The 17494-nt window shown below is 35.4% G+C and overlaps 1 protein-coding gene across 7 annotated transcripts in view; it reads left to right on the forward strand.

Moving 5' to 3' along the window:
* PUM2 (pumilio RNA binding family member 2) overlaps nt 1-17494 on the forward strand; it is a 100988-nt gene that overhangs the window by 37875 nt on the left and 45619 nt on the right. For 5 of the 7 annotated variants that reach the window (XM_043604459.1, XM_043604460.1, XM_043604465.1 and 2 more), the window contains 6 exons: nt 333-502; nt 3661-3931; nt 4168-4261; nt 10704-10829; nt 13869-14011; nt 15212-15341. In XM_043604459.1, coding sequence (XP_043460394.1) covers nt 333-502; nt 3661-3931; nt 4168-4261; nt 10704-10829; nt 13869-14011; nt 15212-15341 — 934 coding nt within the window. The remainder of the gene's footprint in view (nt 1-332; nt 503-3660; nt 3932-4167; nt 4262-10703; nt 10830-13868; nt 14012-15211; nt 15342-17494) is intronic. The other 2 variants (XM_043604463.1, XM_043604462.1) reach the window with 1 other exon arrangement.

Below are 17494 nucleotides of genomic sequence, written 5' to 3' on the forward strand. Positions count from 1 at the left end.
CATAATTTGCAAGATTAAAATTGCTTACTTATGGTAGTGCTTGATGTGAATGTAACCGAACAAAATTATGCATTAAGTAAAATATTATCTCTTCTGTGGTGTTACTGCTCTTCCAGCCCCGCTATAGTTAAGGTTGCCTTAGCTCTTCTGTTATAAATCACTGCTTTGTGCTCAGTTTTTTGGCCTTTGATAAATTAGTTGATTATGAAAGTAAAATAAGGTTCAATGCTTTTATTGTTTATGTGCACTATAGTGTAGTTTTAGGTCACCTTATGGTGCCTTATTTTGTGTTTTATTACATATTCAGAATCAAACAGATTCTTTTTCTTCAGGGCACTAGAGATGCTGAAACAGATGGACCTGAGAAAGGAGATCAAAAAGGCAAGGCTTCTCCATTTGAGGAGGACCAAAACAGAGATCTTAAACAAGGAGATGATGATGATTCTAAAATAAATGGCAGAGGTTTGCCAAATGGAATGGATGCCGATTGCAAAGATTTTAAGTAAGACTTTAACTTTCTCAAGAAGAAAAGCATATCTCTTTAGGGATGATTATGTTAGCTGATGTGGTTGATTTAGACACTTTTCCAATTTTGGTTTACTTTATTTCCCTTTGTGCCTTGCGTTAATCCAGAAAAAGATTTAATTTTTTTATAAGGAATATTGATTATGAACCATTTTTAAAAAAAAAAATTCAATAGAATAGTCTCTAAAACCATGCCTTCCATTAAAGGAGTAATGTTAGGCATTGCTGTTACCTTTCTGCTAATATGGTAGTCTAAATTTTAACTTTTTCCTGCCTGCTAAGATTTAGTGAATTTTAGGTTTAATCTGTGATTTTTCTTGGCAAACTCCTCTTGGGGTTGCTCTTGAGCACCTTTTTTGTGGAGTTTTCTCTTTCTTCTATCCCTGTATTGTATCCCCCACCCCCCACTTAACTCTTAATCTTGGAAATGAGAAAACATAATTAGCTTAGGAGCTGTGACCTTTCTTGTTCATAAATACGAATTTGTGCTAATACTTAATATTTCTGAAATTAGGAAGTAGGGAACATATTAGAGATCTCAAAAAGTTAGTTTTAAGCTTAGAAGTCTTTAAGTTGTAACTTAGTTGTTTCTTGATGGCAATTAAATATTTTCTTCTAGCCTGTCTCAAATTAGCCAGTGTACCTTTACCTAGATATTAGAGAGTTGTTTCTTCATACTGAATTCCTATAACTTTATATTTCACTAATGAGATGCTGAAAATGAACTGTTTTCTTTGAGGTCTTGTGAGCCACAGAATCTCCCTTAACTGAGTGTAATCATATATGTGGGTGGTATGCATTTACATTTATTATTGCCTTTAATTGTCAAAAGCAGAGTAACAATGTTTCCTAAAAACAGTGCCATTTGTATCTGTTCTAAGTGCAAAAAAGCATCCAAAACCAGTAAACCTCTTTGACGAGAAATACATTTCATGCTTTTCAGTTTGTTTTAGAGCCTTATCCTGATTGTGCTTTTCTGCAATTACCTAATCTGCGATTTAGCAAGGGTGTATATTTAAAACTGAGTTGATTATGAGCCCTTCAGAGTATGCATTTATAATTGAAGTGTTAATACACCATTAACTATAGCAAGAAAATAGCACCACTTGATAGCGTAATTCCCTTTTCTATTATATCCTCTATCTATCACTATATTAGAGTTGTGTGTATGAAAGGCTGTGCTTCTCCATATTAATACGGACTTGTACATTTATTAAAATTATAATTTTATTCCATTAAGGTTGGGGTATGTATTTAAAATTGCTTACAAAATATTTTAGATACAGTATTGTATTTGATAGTATAAAAATGTGTCAGACATATGGCTGTGGCCATACAGTCACTATGCTCACACATCGTTAATATGTACATTAATTGATACATCATCAGTATATAACCACTAGAGTGTAGAACTGAAAGGAGGGAGAGAACTATACCAGGCTTTATTATTTTTTTTCCAGCTGATTTTTTAAAAAATATTCTTTAAAGAAGAAAAAATTTTTTTTGTTTATTCATTTTTGAGAGAGACAGAGTGAGAGGGGCGGGGCAGAGAGAGAGGGAGGTGCAGAATCCGAAGCAGGCTCCAGGCTCCGAGCTATCGGCAGAGAGACCGATGCAGGGCTTGAACCCACAAACCGTGGGATCGTGACCCAGCCGAAGTCGGACGCTTAACTGACTGAGCCACCCAAAGCGCCCCTTTCTAGCTGATTTTAAAGAAGACCCTTTCAGTTTTATTTTTTTCTTCCCATATATTCTGAAAGAAAAGCAAATCTTTGTGGAATATTCACATGAAAAATTATGTATGGTTAAAGGAGTTAGAAATTTCTTCTAAATGTTGCGAGGATAGTGATTGAATTTTAAATAAAATGCAAGTTCACCTAAGTATCTGGAAACAAATTCTTATAAGTAATTACTTGTAAAATGCTCTGTATATGTTAGCAAATTTATCTCAATGTGAAGCTCCTCAAGTTGGGGGCAGAGTTACATAGATGTTAACAACTGGCAATGAAAGCCAGGTAAAATAGTTATTACCATTTATTTAATGTACTTATGGTTGAATATACTATGAACTCAAGCTTCCTAAGAACAAACTTACTTCTTGTATGGGAAAGGATCTTGCACAAAATAATTCTGTAGAAGAAAAGACATTGGTAAATGAGAATAGATTATATATAGAAATAAAGTTTAGACCATGAAAGATGTTGATAAAAGAGTCGATCCTTAATATTTAATCTTAATACATTTTTTGGGAAAATAAAGACGCTAGTTAGTAGAGGAAGTTGCTTTTTTGTATGTGGAAGTTTACTTTTCATTGAAGGGCACATTTAGTTTTTGGTAAATATGTTACACGTTTCCATTTCTTTCTGATGACTTAAACTGAAGCAATTTAGTGTGATAAAGATGGGTTTTTGAGAGCGGTCATAGAGGCTTTTCATAATTCCTTTTTTGTCCTCATTTGGAAAAATAAGTACAAGAAGATTATGTCTTTGGTCTCCTCACTTAAGGAATTGAGGCCTGGAAGATGAAGTGATTTGCTCAAAATCATATTTAAAGTCGGAGTCCGGAGTCAGCCTTTGTCTTGGTTCATGTCCTTTTTTGTTATATCCCACATTTTACACTCTGAAGTCATGAAGGCCATCCTTTCTGTCCAGTCCCCTCTCCCCGCCCTCCCCCAAATAGCAAGCAAGATTTTACGGGAAAATTCTGTACTCTTGGGCAAGACAGGAATATGGTAGGTGGATTTTGGTTTTGAGACTTCCCGTGTTTGTCACTTGATAGGCTGCTATTCGTACTTACTCATTTTGTCTGTGATTTGAGACAAAAGTTTCAGGGAGTCTGAGCCTAAATTGTGATATTGGGCAATTTCTTATCTGTAAAATTGAGTTATATCTTTATGCTATTCACCGTGGAGAAAATGATCATTAGTAATATGAAAAAATGAAACTGTGTCAGTTCTTAATACATTAAACTGGGGGGGGGGGGGCGGGTTGTAATAAAGTGGAATAATGAGTGACCTGGGGTGCCTGATTTGCCTTCTGTATTTTGCCACCATTTGTTTTTCATGATTTTCCTACTTTCCATTCAGATTTGACTTACTACTATTACTCATAATGCCTTTCTGTTTTCTTTATGTAGTCGTACTCCTGGAAGTCGTCAAGCCTCTCCAACTGAAGTAGTTGAGCGCCTGGGCCCCAATACTAATCCCTCAGAAGGATTGGGGCCTCTTCCCAATCCTACAGCTAATAAACCACTTGTTGAAGAGTTTTCAAATCCTGAAACCCAGAATCTGGATGCCATGGAACAAGTTGGTCTGGATTCCTTGCAGTTTGACTATCCTGGTAATCAGGTACCCATGGACTCTTCAGGAGCTACTGTAGGCCTTTTTGACTACAATCCCCAGCAGCAGGTAAAGCATGCCCCTTCAGTGAAGCTTCTCTGAACTATGTACCGGTGTAGCCTCTGGTGCTGTGAGGCATGGACATGAATAATAGTGTTCTTAAATACTTAATGTTTTATAAATAAAATGTTTTTGTAGTTGAGAAAGTGATTGAAATATGTGTTTAAAATAATCTATTCTCAGCTTTCTAAATAGAAATTAAATGCTTTGAGACTAATCTTTGTTTTAAATATTTTCCCTAATAGCTCTTTCAGAGGACTAATGCACTAACAGTTCAGCAGTTAACTGCAGCTCAACAGCAGCAATATGCATTAGCTGCAGCTCAGCAGCCACATATAGGTGAGTCTTTATAAGTTACCATTTTGATTAGACTGTTAGCAACTCTTGTGTTAGTGTTTATTAGAATGTTTTATTTTTCTATAATTGTATGGGGTTCTTGTTTTAAAACGTCTTCTTAAAAGAGTAATAGATTACATGGCAGGAGTAAAGATTAACTAGGGAAGAACTGTTTCTGATTTTTGTATAGTTAAATAAAAATGTATAATATGATGAAAGCTGTCAGCACATAAGGTCAGTGTAAAGTTAAGAGAGTCAAACACTTGGAAATTCAAATGTAGTTATTTGTGTCTTTTTGTCAAGTAAAAATGCTTATTTAAAAAAAATGGTTTGGGAATCAATTCCAAGAAAATTCCTTAAAATATTTTCTTCTTCACTTCATTAAGTTATTTGGACTTTGACCTTTAGCCTTTAACATGAATTATTATTATACCTTTGTTATTGCTAGAGTCAAAGCATTGGTACATGTTGTCCATGTTGGGGTTTTTTATTTTTAACTTTTCAATTTGAAGTAATTCTAAATTTACATGGAGTTGCAAAGAGAGTACAGAGAGGTTCCCCACACAGCTTTCCCTAAATGGTTACATCTTACATAATCATAGTACACTACCACAATCCGGAATATGATATTGGTAAATGTATATGTATAGTATTACATCATTGTATCACATGTGTAGATTTATATAACCACGTTTATGCCTGGTTTTAGCTAACCTTGATTTATTTCTTGGTTGGAAAAGTTGTGAATATTCTCAACATCATAATCAGTGGAAGGGGGAGATATTTATTAAGTTGTTTCTCTTCCCTTACATTTGTATTGTTCTTTGTCAATCCAAGAAGGACACCTAGGTCCCAAATTTTATTTTTGGTTTTTATCCAAGATGACCACACATTTCTAGGTGACTTCTAATAGCAGCATGCATTCTTTGCCTCCAACTTTCTTTATTCCTATACTTAATCCTTCCTTCTCATTGTTAGAAACATAGTGATTCCTGTCTACTAATGGACTGGTGTAACGCTTTTATTTATTTCTTTATGGTATGGTTTAATATATGACAGGCTAATAGTATACCCATTATTGCTCTTCCTTTTTGAAGTTTTCTCTTCTTATAAGCTTTTTTATATAAACTTTAGACTTCATTTATTTACTACCAGAATATTGGGTTAAAATTTTAAATTAACTTTGGGAAAATTGACATCTTTATGATATTAAGTATTCTAATCAGGACATGGTGTATTTTTATTTTTGTTGACATCTGCTTATGTGTTGTTTATGAGTGCTTTAAAGTTTTTATCATATAAGTTTGCATATTTCTTAAGTATATTCTTAGATATTTTATCTTTTACTATCATTGTAAATGGCTTTTATATATCTTTTAATTGGTATCTGAAAGCTCTTGATTTGTAAATGCTAACTTCTATGAATATTTTCTAATAATTGAATCATTCTTGTGTTCATGGAATAAAAATGTATCTATAATTCTCTTAATGAGCTCTTTCAATTGGCTAGTGTTTTATTTAGGGTGTTTGCATCAATAATGTGTATATGAAATTAGTGTTTACGTTTGTATGTATGTTTGTTTTTTCATTTTTTTGGTCAGATTTGTCATAAAAAGAATTTAGAAATATCTCCCTTTTTAGTACCCTGGAGTATTTCAAATAACATTGGACTTACATGGTCTTTTAAGAGACCATAAGGCAGAATTTCTTTGTGAAGCCATCTGGAAGACTATGCAATTAAATTTGAAAACCTGAATAAAATGGAAATATTTCTAAGCATAATTTACCAAAATTGATCCCATCTTTTAAAAATATTTATTTTGAGAAAGAGAAGGCACATGAGCAAGGGAGGGGCAGAGAGAGAGGGTGGGGGTGGGGGAGAGAATCCCAAGCAGGCTCAACACAGCACAGAGCCTGACACAGGGCTCAAACTCGCAAGCCAGATCATGAATCATGACGTGAGCTGACAACAAGAGCCAGATGCTTAATGCACTGAGCCACCCAGATACACGAATCCTACCTTTTAACCTTTGTTCCACAGTTAAATGGATTTATTGTTGACCATCATTCTTTTTATCCAAGTTTGACTAGTAATTTCTTGGGTGTCTGATAGCCTACTTTAGAACAGCACTTTACAACAGAAATATAATATGTGCCACATAGAGTTTTAAATTCTTTTGTAGCCACATTTAAAAAAAATTTTTTTTTAATGTTTATTATTTGAGAGACAGAGAGCAAACAGGGGAGGGGAAGAGAGAGACAGGGAGACACAGAATCGGAAGCAGGCTCCAGGCTCCGAGCTGCCAGCACAGAGCCCATCGAGGGGCTCAAACCCACAGACTGTGAGATCATGACCTGAGCCGAAGTCAGCCACCCAACTGACTGAGCCACCCAGGTGGTGCAGCGGTGGAGTGGGTTCTAACCTTAATTGGGATTTCAAATTAACGATAAAAGCATGTATTTGGAAAATAGCTCTGAGATAATTGGGTCCTATTCCTAATGTATCAAAATTTTAAATGAGAAAAAGTTTTGCAAGACATTTTGCCTCTTTGATAGACAGAGAACCATAGATTAAAACAAAATATTTTTAATGCTTTATTCTACCTGTCAGATTGACAACTCTTTAACAGTTTAGTAGGGGCACCTGGGCAGTTCAGTCTGTTAAGTATCCAACTCCTGATTTCACCTGAGGTTATGATCTCATGGTTCATGAGTTTAAGCCCCATGTTGGGCTCCGGGGTGACAGTGGGAAGTCTGCTTGGGATTCTCTCATGCCCCTGCCCCTCTCCCACTTGTGCTTGCCCACCACCCCCTCAAAATAAATAAACTTAAAAAATTTAAATGGTTGGGTAATGTCCAAATTTGACAGGAGTGTGAATGGCATATTCATATATTCCTGATGGGAATGTAAATTGGCACAACTTTCCTGGGGAGTAATATGGACATACTGGCCAAGAATTGATGTATATTTTCCCATTTAAGTGAATTAAAAAAAATTTTTTTTTAATCTTTATTTATTTTTGAGAGAGAGAGAGGGAGAGAGAACGTGCTTGAGCAGGGAAGGGGTAGAGAGAGAGGGAGACCCAGAATCTGAAGCAGGCTCCAGCCTGTGAGCTGTCAGCACAGAGGCTGATGCAGGGCTCGAACTCATGAACTGTGAGATCAAGACCTGAAGGAAGTCAGACAGTCAACCGACTGAGCCACCCAGGCGCCCCTCATTTAGGTGAATTTTTAAATGTTTATTTACTTTTGAGACACACACACACACACACACACACACACAGACACAGAGAGAGAGAGAGAGAGAGAGAGAGAGAGAGTGGGGGTGGGGCAGTGAGAGAGGGAGACAGAATTCAAAGCAGGCTCCAGGCTCTAATCTGCCAGCCTAGAGCCTGACATGGTGCTTGAACCTTAACTGAATTTTTATAAAGATAGGATGATAATGCAGAGACCTTGAGTACTAATAGAATAATAAGATTATTATAACAAAAGATTGTGGACCATCTGACTATATATCCTTAATAGACTGGTTAAATCATGTATGTTCCTTCTGTATATTAGAAAGAATGACTTGATAGGTTACCTGTTGACATAGAAAAGGACCTATGGTTAATTGGAAAGTGAAAAATACATATTAAAGTGCCATTATGGCCTACAGTATATAAAATGTGTGACTGTGTGTGTGTTCATTTCAAAATTGAAAATGATGTATATACCTATGTGTATGTATAAACATAAATATACACACACATTTGTATACACGTGCAAACATAAATATACATATATATGTAAACACAGTGTATTGTTTGCTGTCTAGTAAGTTGCAAATATTTCTAAATTAATCATGAACTTAATAAAAACACATGAAAAACATTTTTTCAATAAGTTTCAGTATGTATCCATTAGGCTAAACTAATTCCTTTTTCCCCCACATACCTGAAACTTTACTTCATATCTGCTTTATATTTCATATTTGTTTTATAACAAATATGGAGAAAACTATATTAAAATCCTCTCTAAAATTGAATAATTCAGTAGAATATAAGCCAACAGTCAGTAAAGATTACATGAGGACTTTGACTTTCCGTTTTGTAAACTCCACTAGTATTGGAGATCTTAAAAGCAAGCTATTTAAATCATAAAATATGGAATATAAAAAAATTATATCCTGGCTTTGAGATTTTGTAGGGGTATGAGTAGGACATGAATACCACAACATGCATCATTTTCTTTGTGACAAAGACAATTTATGATAGAGGAAACAGGGAAATCTTGAAACCTTTCCCCTAGGACTTAGTTAAGAATGCAACTCTGAGCAAATGATTTTTTAAATAGTGCAAGGATATTATTCAACTCTCTCTCTTTTTTTTTTTTTTTTCAGTGTATTTATTTTGAGAGCGAGCCTAAGCAGGGGAGGGGCACAGAGGTAGGGAGAAGAGAGAGAATCCCAAGCCGACTCCCCGCTTTCAGCACAGAGCCCAAGACAGAGCTCCATCCTACGAACCGTGAGATCATAGCCTGAACTGAAATCAAGAGTCAGATGCTTAGTCTAATGGGCCACTCAGCTGCCCCTGAACCCTCTTTTAGTCTTCCTTTATTAAAAGCAGAGTTTTGGGAGCTCCTGGGGAGCTTAGTTTGTAGGGTGTCTGACTGTTGATTTTGGATCGGTTCATGATCCTAGTATCAAGCCCCATGTTGGGGTCCATGCTGAGTGTGGAGCCTGCTTAAGATCCTCTCTCTGCCCCTCTCCCACTTGTGCGTGTGCATGTGTGTATTCTCTTTTCTTTCTCAAATAAAAGTTTTAAAAACTCATTTTTCAAATGGTTGTGCCTGTACATGAAATCAGTGTTGTGGGGTATGGCCACTAGTTTTAGAAATTAAATAGATTATAGAAATTAATAAATTTAGTAGAAAATACTAAGTTACATGGAACTTTATAAAGATAATTTTTTTTATATATTTTTGTTTGTGGCATGTGTATGTATATATGGTCACTAGGTTGATATGAAATATATTTCATATTATGGGTCACATTCAAAACATTTAAAAACTGCTATCATATAGTTTAAATGGAGTTTCTGAACCTTGATTTTAAGGTTTAGAGTAAGTGTTCCTTTTGAATCCTTTCTTTTAAGTCATTTATACCCACATGCTTTTATTCTCCTATTCTCCCCCTTAATCATGTTTTCATTTATTTTTAAATATTTTTAAGTAACCTCTACACCCATGGGGGGCTTGAACTTTCAACCCCGAAATCAAGAAATCATGTGCTCTACTGACATAACCAGCCAGGCGCCCTATTAATCATCTTGTAAATTGAATTTTTCTGAGCTCTTGTAACTTTTAAAACACCTCCTTTCTCATTATTTCCTCACTTTCCACTTGTTTTCCAGAAGAGACAACTCAAGCAAGTCCATACCTTACAGTGACTTGTATACACAGTACTTTCTTGATACCAGCAGTTTTCTTTAATAAGTACTGCAAACGAATATTTAAAAAATCTTCTTCCCTGCCTTTTACCGAATTCACGTTAGCAGTCATTAGATGCAGAAGTGGCCTTAAAGTCACAGTTCTGCCTAAAGCTCTTCATTGTTATTCTGTTGCTTTCTGGGTAAAGTCCAAACTTCTTAACATGACCCAGGAAGGTCTTCACAGGTCTTCATTCTGATTGTAACTCCAATTTTGTCTTGTCTTGCCCTGCCCTACAACCCCACATCATCCTACCCACACTTTCTGAAGCTCACTAGGTACCCCTTCTCTCTGTGCCTGTAGCTCCTACTATACTGTATTCTAATTGTCAATTTGTTTTTCTCATTAGATGGATTGATTTGTGAGGGCAGATCATGCCTTCCTCACTATTGAATTCTTAGCTCACAGTATAGCTTAATAAAGATTAAATTAAAAAATACTGGGGCGCCTGGGTGGGTCAGTTGGGCATCTGACTTTGTCTCAGGCCATGATCTCGCAGTTGATCAGTTTGAGCCTGGCTTCAGGCTCTGTGCTGACAGCTTGAGCCTGGAGCCTGCTTCTGATTCTGTGTCTCCTCCTCTCTCTGCCCCTCCCCTGCCTGTGCTCTGTTTCTCAAAAATAAGTAATAAGCATTAGAAAAACAAAAGAAAAACTACCGTTGAACAATAGTAGTTCTAACTCTAAACATTTATTGTGTGCCTGTTTTGCTAGTTCTACACAGTCCTTTCATATTTGGTATCATGTTTTAACTCTCACAAAAATCCTCTAAGATAAGTGGTGATACACCTATTTCCTAAATGAAGAATCTTAGAGTCGGGTGATGTCACATGCCCAAAGTCACTCAGTTAATCAGAGTTTGAACCACTATATGCACTCTGCTTCCCCACTCCAAATTCAGTGTAGAAATTATTTTACCTAATGAAGAAAATTATACTTTACATCTTCATTCCTTATTTCTCCCCTTTTTAAAATACAGCTGGTGTATTCTCAGCAGGCCTTGCTCCAGCTGCATTTGTGCCAAATCCGTATATTATTAGTGCTGCTCCTCCAGGGACTGATCCATATACTGCAGCAGGGTTGGCTGCAGCAGCAACATTAGCAGGTAACTTATTGTTCATCCTCGTTGCTTATTATGGATTTAGTTTTAATTTTCTTACAAGTTGTATTTTTGTCTATTTGGTGGGCAATTTGAAGTTCCTAAGAAAATCTGAAACACTTCTCTAGAATCAAGTGATGTTTCCAGAGAGTTAGTTTACTATTTGTCCAGTTTTAATGCTGTAGGAAAAAGCCGAAGCTTGAGAACTTTTTCCTTTTGTACATAGTTGGTTTCCAATTCAATTTTGTAGTTTCAGAAATCTTACATTGCCAACCACAGATCTTTTTTCTGACCAATTCCATCACCCACAGAGACAGTGCAAAAGTAAAGTTACTTCTAATGCAGTAAACTGGGGTAGGTACCATAGATACCCAGGTCAGGGAGAGTATGAGGTAAGGAGCTTCAGCAGTCTTGAGAGAATGAGTATCTAAAAAGTAAAGTTTATTTAGCAATGTTAAAATATGCAAGCCGACTGAGGGGCAAAAAGGTGGCATGGAGTTGGAAAGCACTTAACTGTCAAAACCAGAAACTGCCACTCAAAGTCTAAAATGAAAACCAAAACTATACAAATGTTATGTATCAGTAATATTGCAATAATACTGGGGAAAAATGTTTTTAAACCCAAAGCTGTATTTCTTGCTTATTTAAGTAGTAAGGAGAGTTGTGTGCTGGTCAGGCACCATCCTATTGAGCCAAGCAAACAATTTGCTCATCTTCTGTGTAGGGTTTTGAAGAAGAGGTTGTTTTAGGTTGAGTTGGTTATAGAGACAAATGAATTAGTCTTAGGCATGGGTTAATGTTGGTTACAGAGGCAGGAACAGGGTCATGTCAGCCATAAATGTGTGTTCACTGGAGTGAGCCTGCCAACTGACTGACTTTCATAACTCTAGACTATCATGAGTTTTAAACTTTGTTCAATGATATGAATTGTCACTGATGAATTTGACAATTTTATTTTATTTATTTATTTATTTTCCCAACGTTTATTTATTTTTGGGACAGAGAGAGACAGAGCATGAACGGGGGAGGGGCAGAGAGAGAGGGAGACACAGAATCGGAAACAGGCTCCAGTCTGTGAGCCATCAGCCCAGAGCCCAACGCGGGGCTCGAACTCCCGGACCGCAAGATCGTGACCTGGCTGAAGTCGGATGCTTAACCGACTGCGCCACCCAGGCGCCCCTGAATTTGACAATTTTAAACTCCACTTCTGGCAGTTATTATCCTGACTGTAGAACAGTCAGTCTTTTCCTGGGAGTTAGGGGACTTGTTTTTTATACTCAAGACTGTTTTAAGAAGTGAAAAAATAAATGTTAATTTCAAATTCTAGTTTGATAGCTTATTTAGGAGACTGAAACCAACCTGTCACATTCAGTAGATTTTAGTATTAGTATAGATCTGCACGTAATTCCATAAGGAGGGGATGAGCTTTCTTGGTGCCATTTAACTGGATGTTAGTATGTAAAATTCTGGTATATCATACAATCTATGGACTTTAAGGAAACCTTAAGAAATGGTTAGTTTTCAGATTAAGCATTCTAGGCATTTTGGATTCAGGCTTTCTAAGACCAGTGGTGTCCAATAGAAATATAATGTGAGCCAGATAATGTAATTAAAATTTTCTAGTATCTACATTATAAAAGCAAAAACAGATGATATTAATTTAAATGTTTGATTTATCCCAACACAACCAAATATTATTTTAATATAATTAATATTTTTTAAATTACTAATAGATATTTTACTTTTTTTTTCATGCAAAGTCTTCAAAATCCTGTGTATATCATACTTAAGACCACATCTCAGTTCGGGCTGTCTAACTTTTTAATTCTTCAGTAGTGAAGGTGGCTTCTGGCTATTGTTTTGGGCAAAGAGGTTCTAGATAGATATTTGACTCGTTTTGATAATGTATTCTTCATAAATCCTGTTAACAGTTTTCATTGTAGATGGTGCTTAAACTATTTTCAGAAATAATACTTTACCTTTAAGTTTTTTAATGCTTTTCACTTTAGTGATTCAGTCAATTGTACTGGGCTTTATTTTCCTCCAAAACAAAGTGAATCCAAGAGTTTAACTTTTTAAAATACTAGATATATTAAAATTGTATCCGTGGAATTTTAGGCCATCTTTATTTTATCAATTAATAATCATGACATCTTGCTCATCAACTTAACGTGGAAATTATTGTGCATAATGCTGTTTACTCCCATAGAAGCAGATGTTACCTTGAATAACATAGACTAGAGCAAGAACAGTTCATTCTGTTTTTCCTAGTTTGCTTTCACATGTCTATGTCCCTCTGTGCCTTTATATTACCTGGTTCTTTCTTGTCTTTACTCACTAGTTCCATTTTCCTAACCACATAAGCAGTGATGTTTCATTTGTTTTCATGCAATTTTCAGTTGCTTTGTGAGAATTGTGACTAATTGTTTCAAATATGAAGAATATTTTTAATAAAAACTTTAACTAAAAAATATTTTTAAATTCAAGGTTTACAATTCAAATACAGTTGTCGCAAGCTTGGTACAAGAATGTTCCAAAGTTTTATGTTGTAGATTGCAAATAAAAAGATAAAAGTGTTTTGTAATATTTTGGTAATTTTTTTCAATATTCAGAAAATAGCCTTTTAAGAGAATTTGAATTGAACATAGTAAATCTTACAGTTTTATGAAGTCTAATGTTCCCTGAGTATATTATCTGTGTTTGCCAGTATCAAACCCATAAACTGGCATTCAGTAACTGTTGCATAGATGGTTAAGTATCCTGTTAGTTCATTGGTCCTTTTGACTTTAGCTTTACCATCTCCATTGAGGCCACTGCTGTCACTCCTGTTTCTCTTGAAGTAATCGTAACCTGAACGAGACTTTTTCCTACTAGAATCAGGAAAAAAAAGAAAGGATATAGTAGGTGTATGTGGGTTGGGGATTATAAGGACATTTGCTTTAACTCATATACAGTGTTCCTTTTTATGATCTAATGGTAACTGATTTATCTATAAAATGTAAGTAACTTTTTTTTTGGGGGGGCGGGGTGGGGTGTGGGGTTTAGGTCCAGCAGTGGTTCCACCTCAGTATTATGGTGTTCCATGGGGGGTGTATCCAGCCAATTTATTTCAGCAACAAGCTGCAGCTGCGGCAAACAACACAGCAAATCAGCAAGCAGCATCACAAGCTCAGCCTGGACAGCAACAGGTATAGGCCTGCCTTCATTAAATCATACCTGAAGAGTCCTTGAAATTTCAATGAGTTCCTTGTTTTCAAGATGTGTGTCTTTTCATCTCCTCAGCATGTAATGTAGTACCTGTATACAAGTATTGATTACATGGTGGTTTTTTTTTTTTCTAATTGGTATCACATGAATTTAGATTTAGGTGTATTCCATTTCTACATTTTTGTTATAGAAACTGTTGAAATCTCTAGCAGATTTTAATTTTCTTTTCATCACCTTTTCAGGTGTGCTCATGTTCCTATCAAAGTAATTGCCACTTCATTTTCTTCTGGGTATTTAAGTTACTATTTTAAATATTAACTTAATACATTTCTGACTAGAAAATGATTACAGAGTACTTTATATTTTTAAGCAAGCTGGAGAAAATTGAAAAGAGGAAATATTTTCACTACTGGTTAAATTTAACTTCTTCAAAAAGAAAATGTTTATTACAATGGTTTTGGTTGGTTTTGGGTTTTTGAAATTTCTGCTGCTTTCATGTTTTGATAAACTGTTTTGATAAATGTAGAAACACTATTGGTGATTTCTGACTTCTGATTGTCAAATTCTTCATATTTATACCAAAGAAGCAACTTAATGACAAGTGTAGTGTTACTTGGCAGTTAAATTTTATTCTAAATTTCCTTTATGTGGTTTATTACTGTATTGGTGTTCTGTTGAAGCTGTCCTGTGGCTCAGTCCTTGTAGATTAGACCACGGCACCATTTAATAAATTATTTTTCAATCTATATCTTCTTTGGGCAAACATGAAAATATACTACTTGACGAATACACCTATATGTGAGGCTTATTTACAGTGAATACTGCTTGTCCTGAATTGTTCATCTATCTTTGTGAAATTAATATGATATAAAATTTTGCCATCCCCTCCCCCCCCCCCCCAAATAAATTTCTTTGGTAAGAAAAAGAGCACAAATACTAAAAATAACTTTTCGTTAAGGCCTTCAAGAATCTCTAGATGTTACTTAATAGATTGTTCTAGTTGTCATGAGCCAGTGATTGTGTTTTTGATTTTAAGTATTTTGTATTTTTTCATGCCAAATCATCGTTTTGTTGCATATAAATATGTTCGAAGAATATCCAAAGGCAATTTACTCTGGGATAAATTTATTTATCTGTTATTTTATAATTTCATTTTTAAGGAAATCATTTGTCCTTTGTAGGTTCTCCGAGCTGGAGCAGGTCAGCGCCCTCTTACTCCCAATCAGGGCCAGCAAGGGCAGCAGGCAGAATCACTTGCAGCAGCAAATCCAACTTTGGCTTTTGGTCAGGGTCTTGCTACCGGCATGCCAGGTATACAGTTAGTTAATTGTAGAAATTTGCATAGGTTTGAAATGTTAAATGTAATCACTCATATTGAAGAGTGAAAAAATCAGAACTATCTTTAAAGTCTTGCCTACCTTGCAATAAGTTATTTAGAACTCAGGGGCCAATAGTTGAAATCTGTATTTTTTGTGAGACCGCGATCGCGAACATGTACTGGAATTCTCCGTACATCCATTTTTTCTTACTCTGTATATGGCATAAACTATAGCATTTTCTCAACATAGTCCAGAATTCTTGAAGCATGCTTCAAGAAGTAAAATCAGTTGGTTAGAGTTGTCATGTTAAGACAAAACCTCTGTGTGCTGTTGCTGCTGAATAAGAAGGTCATTTAGTTAATATGAGAAGTTTGCAGCTAAAATTTTCCACTGTTTCATTGTGTTTAGCCAATTTATAGTATTATGAACTATTGGTATCTATAACCTGATAGCAAGTGTATACTAAAATACACCTATGAAAGCCTAATGCAAAGAAAATGATAAAATTTTATTCCCATTACCACAGTACAACTTTTAGAAGGAGCCAAAAAAATAGATTTTTGTTGTAAAGTAGATTTTCATGAAACTAGATACAAAATTACAACTTTAAGAATAATGCAAGGACAATAATTTTCTTAAACCAAGAAAAGCACTTATGTTTTTAAAGTGAAATTTAAAGCTACATTTGAATATCAGTAGATAGTGCGCCATTTCCTATTCTGTTCTCTCCTGATGACTCACTTTCTCTCTTAAGTATCCGTTTTTTTCACTCTTAGTATATGAGTAATTATTCCTTTAACTATATAGATTACTTATTAATGAAATGTGAGTTTCAGTTTTCACTTAATTGTAATTTAGTTAAATTTTCAGATCATTTAGGAATCGTATTTAATGTATCGGAAAATATATGTGATTGAGGGTTTCTTGTATGTGTTACATGTGGCTGAATGCTTCTGTATGTTACTTTGAGAATTTCTGTATTGATTGCATTCATTCTGTTATCTCTGAGATTCTAAGGTCTGATTTCATCATCTTGTCTAGCCCAGTGGCTAAAGAGAACATGTTAATATTATAGTCTCTGAAGTACAAATGATAATAGAATGGGAGTGTTCTCATTATTTTCTTTTTTTACCCCAGCTATGTACTTGCTTCGGGGAAGCTGCTTACCTGGAGCCGTGAAGCTGAAGTTGTAGACGCATGGAAGGACATGGAGGCAGGGCTAAAAGGGAACTGGACTGAAAGTTTATGAAAGATAGTACTAAGACGGCTCTGGGTTCTTCTATTTGTCTCACACTTCTTTTAAGCCTGCCTCCGTGATTCCTTTCAGTAACTCTAATATTAACTCAGTAACAATTGCAAAGTAAGACCTCCTCTTCTCCATCCTTATTTTTCTCAATTCTTTGGTGTATTTCACCATATTGACTAAGTCCAACTCTCTACAACGTTTCTCTGTCGTGACACTAGCCTCTGTGATAATTTGTTTTCCTGGATTTCCTATCTTTTTCATTGCTTTGATCAGTTTCCCTTTCCTCTGTCTAAATCCTTAAACGTGGAAGACAGTTACTTTGGACTAGATACTTTGGAATCAGATGTGCCATATTTCCGTACAACCTAGTTGAGTCATGTTGGCCAACTTTTCTCTTTGAACTTCAGTTTCAGTATTGGAACAATAGATGGTCTTTTGTGGGTGGGTGGGTGGGTGGGTGGAGACCGTTTGCTTTCATCATTTCAGCTATCATTCCTATTCCAGTAAACTAATGAGTTTACATCTACATCTTGGACTCTTTTTTGAACATCTAACATATTTCTGCCTTTGTATTGGACATTACCATGTGTATGTTCCAGCAGTCCTCAAAACTCATAGTGTCAAAAAAAAATGAACTCTCTCCCAGATTTGCTTATCTTACTGTTTATTTTAGTATTAATTTCACTGTACTCTTGAACTAGAGACTTTTGGCTTCAGTCTCAGAATCCTCTTCAACTCTTGATTTTCTTCTGTGCTTCGCATTCAATAATTTGTCAGTTCTTGTTCATTCTATCTCATGTTCCCTTTCTTTTTCATCTGTGCTATTCTTGTTCTGCCTCTTTCTTAACCTCCCACTAACTCTGCCTCCAATCTCTTCTGTTCATTTATCTTTTTTTTAT

The sequence above is a fragment of the Prionailurus bengalensis genome, chromosome A3 (assembly GCF_016509475.1).
Source record: "Prionailurus bengalensis isolate Pbe53 chromosome A3, Fcat_Pben_1.1_paternal_pri, whole genome shotgun sequence".
Taxonomy (NCBI): domain Eukaryota; kingdom Metazoa; phylum Chordata; class Mammalia; order Carnivora; family Felidae; genus Prionailurus; species Prionailurus bengalensis.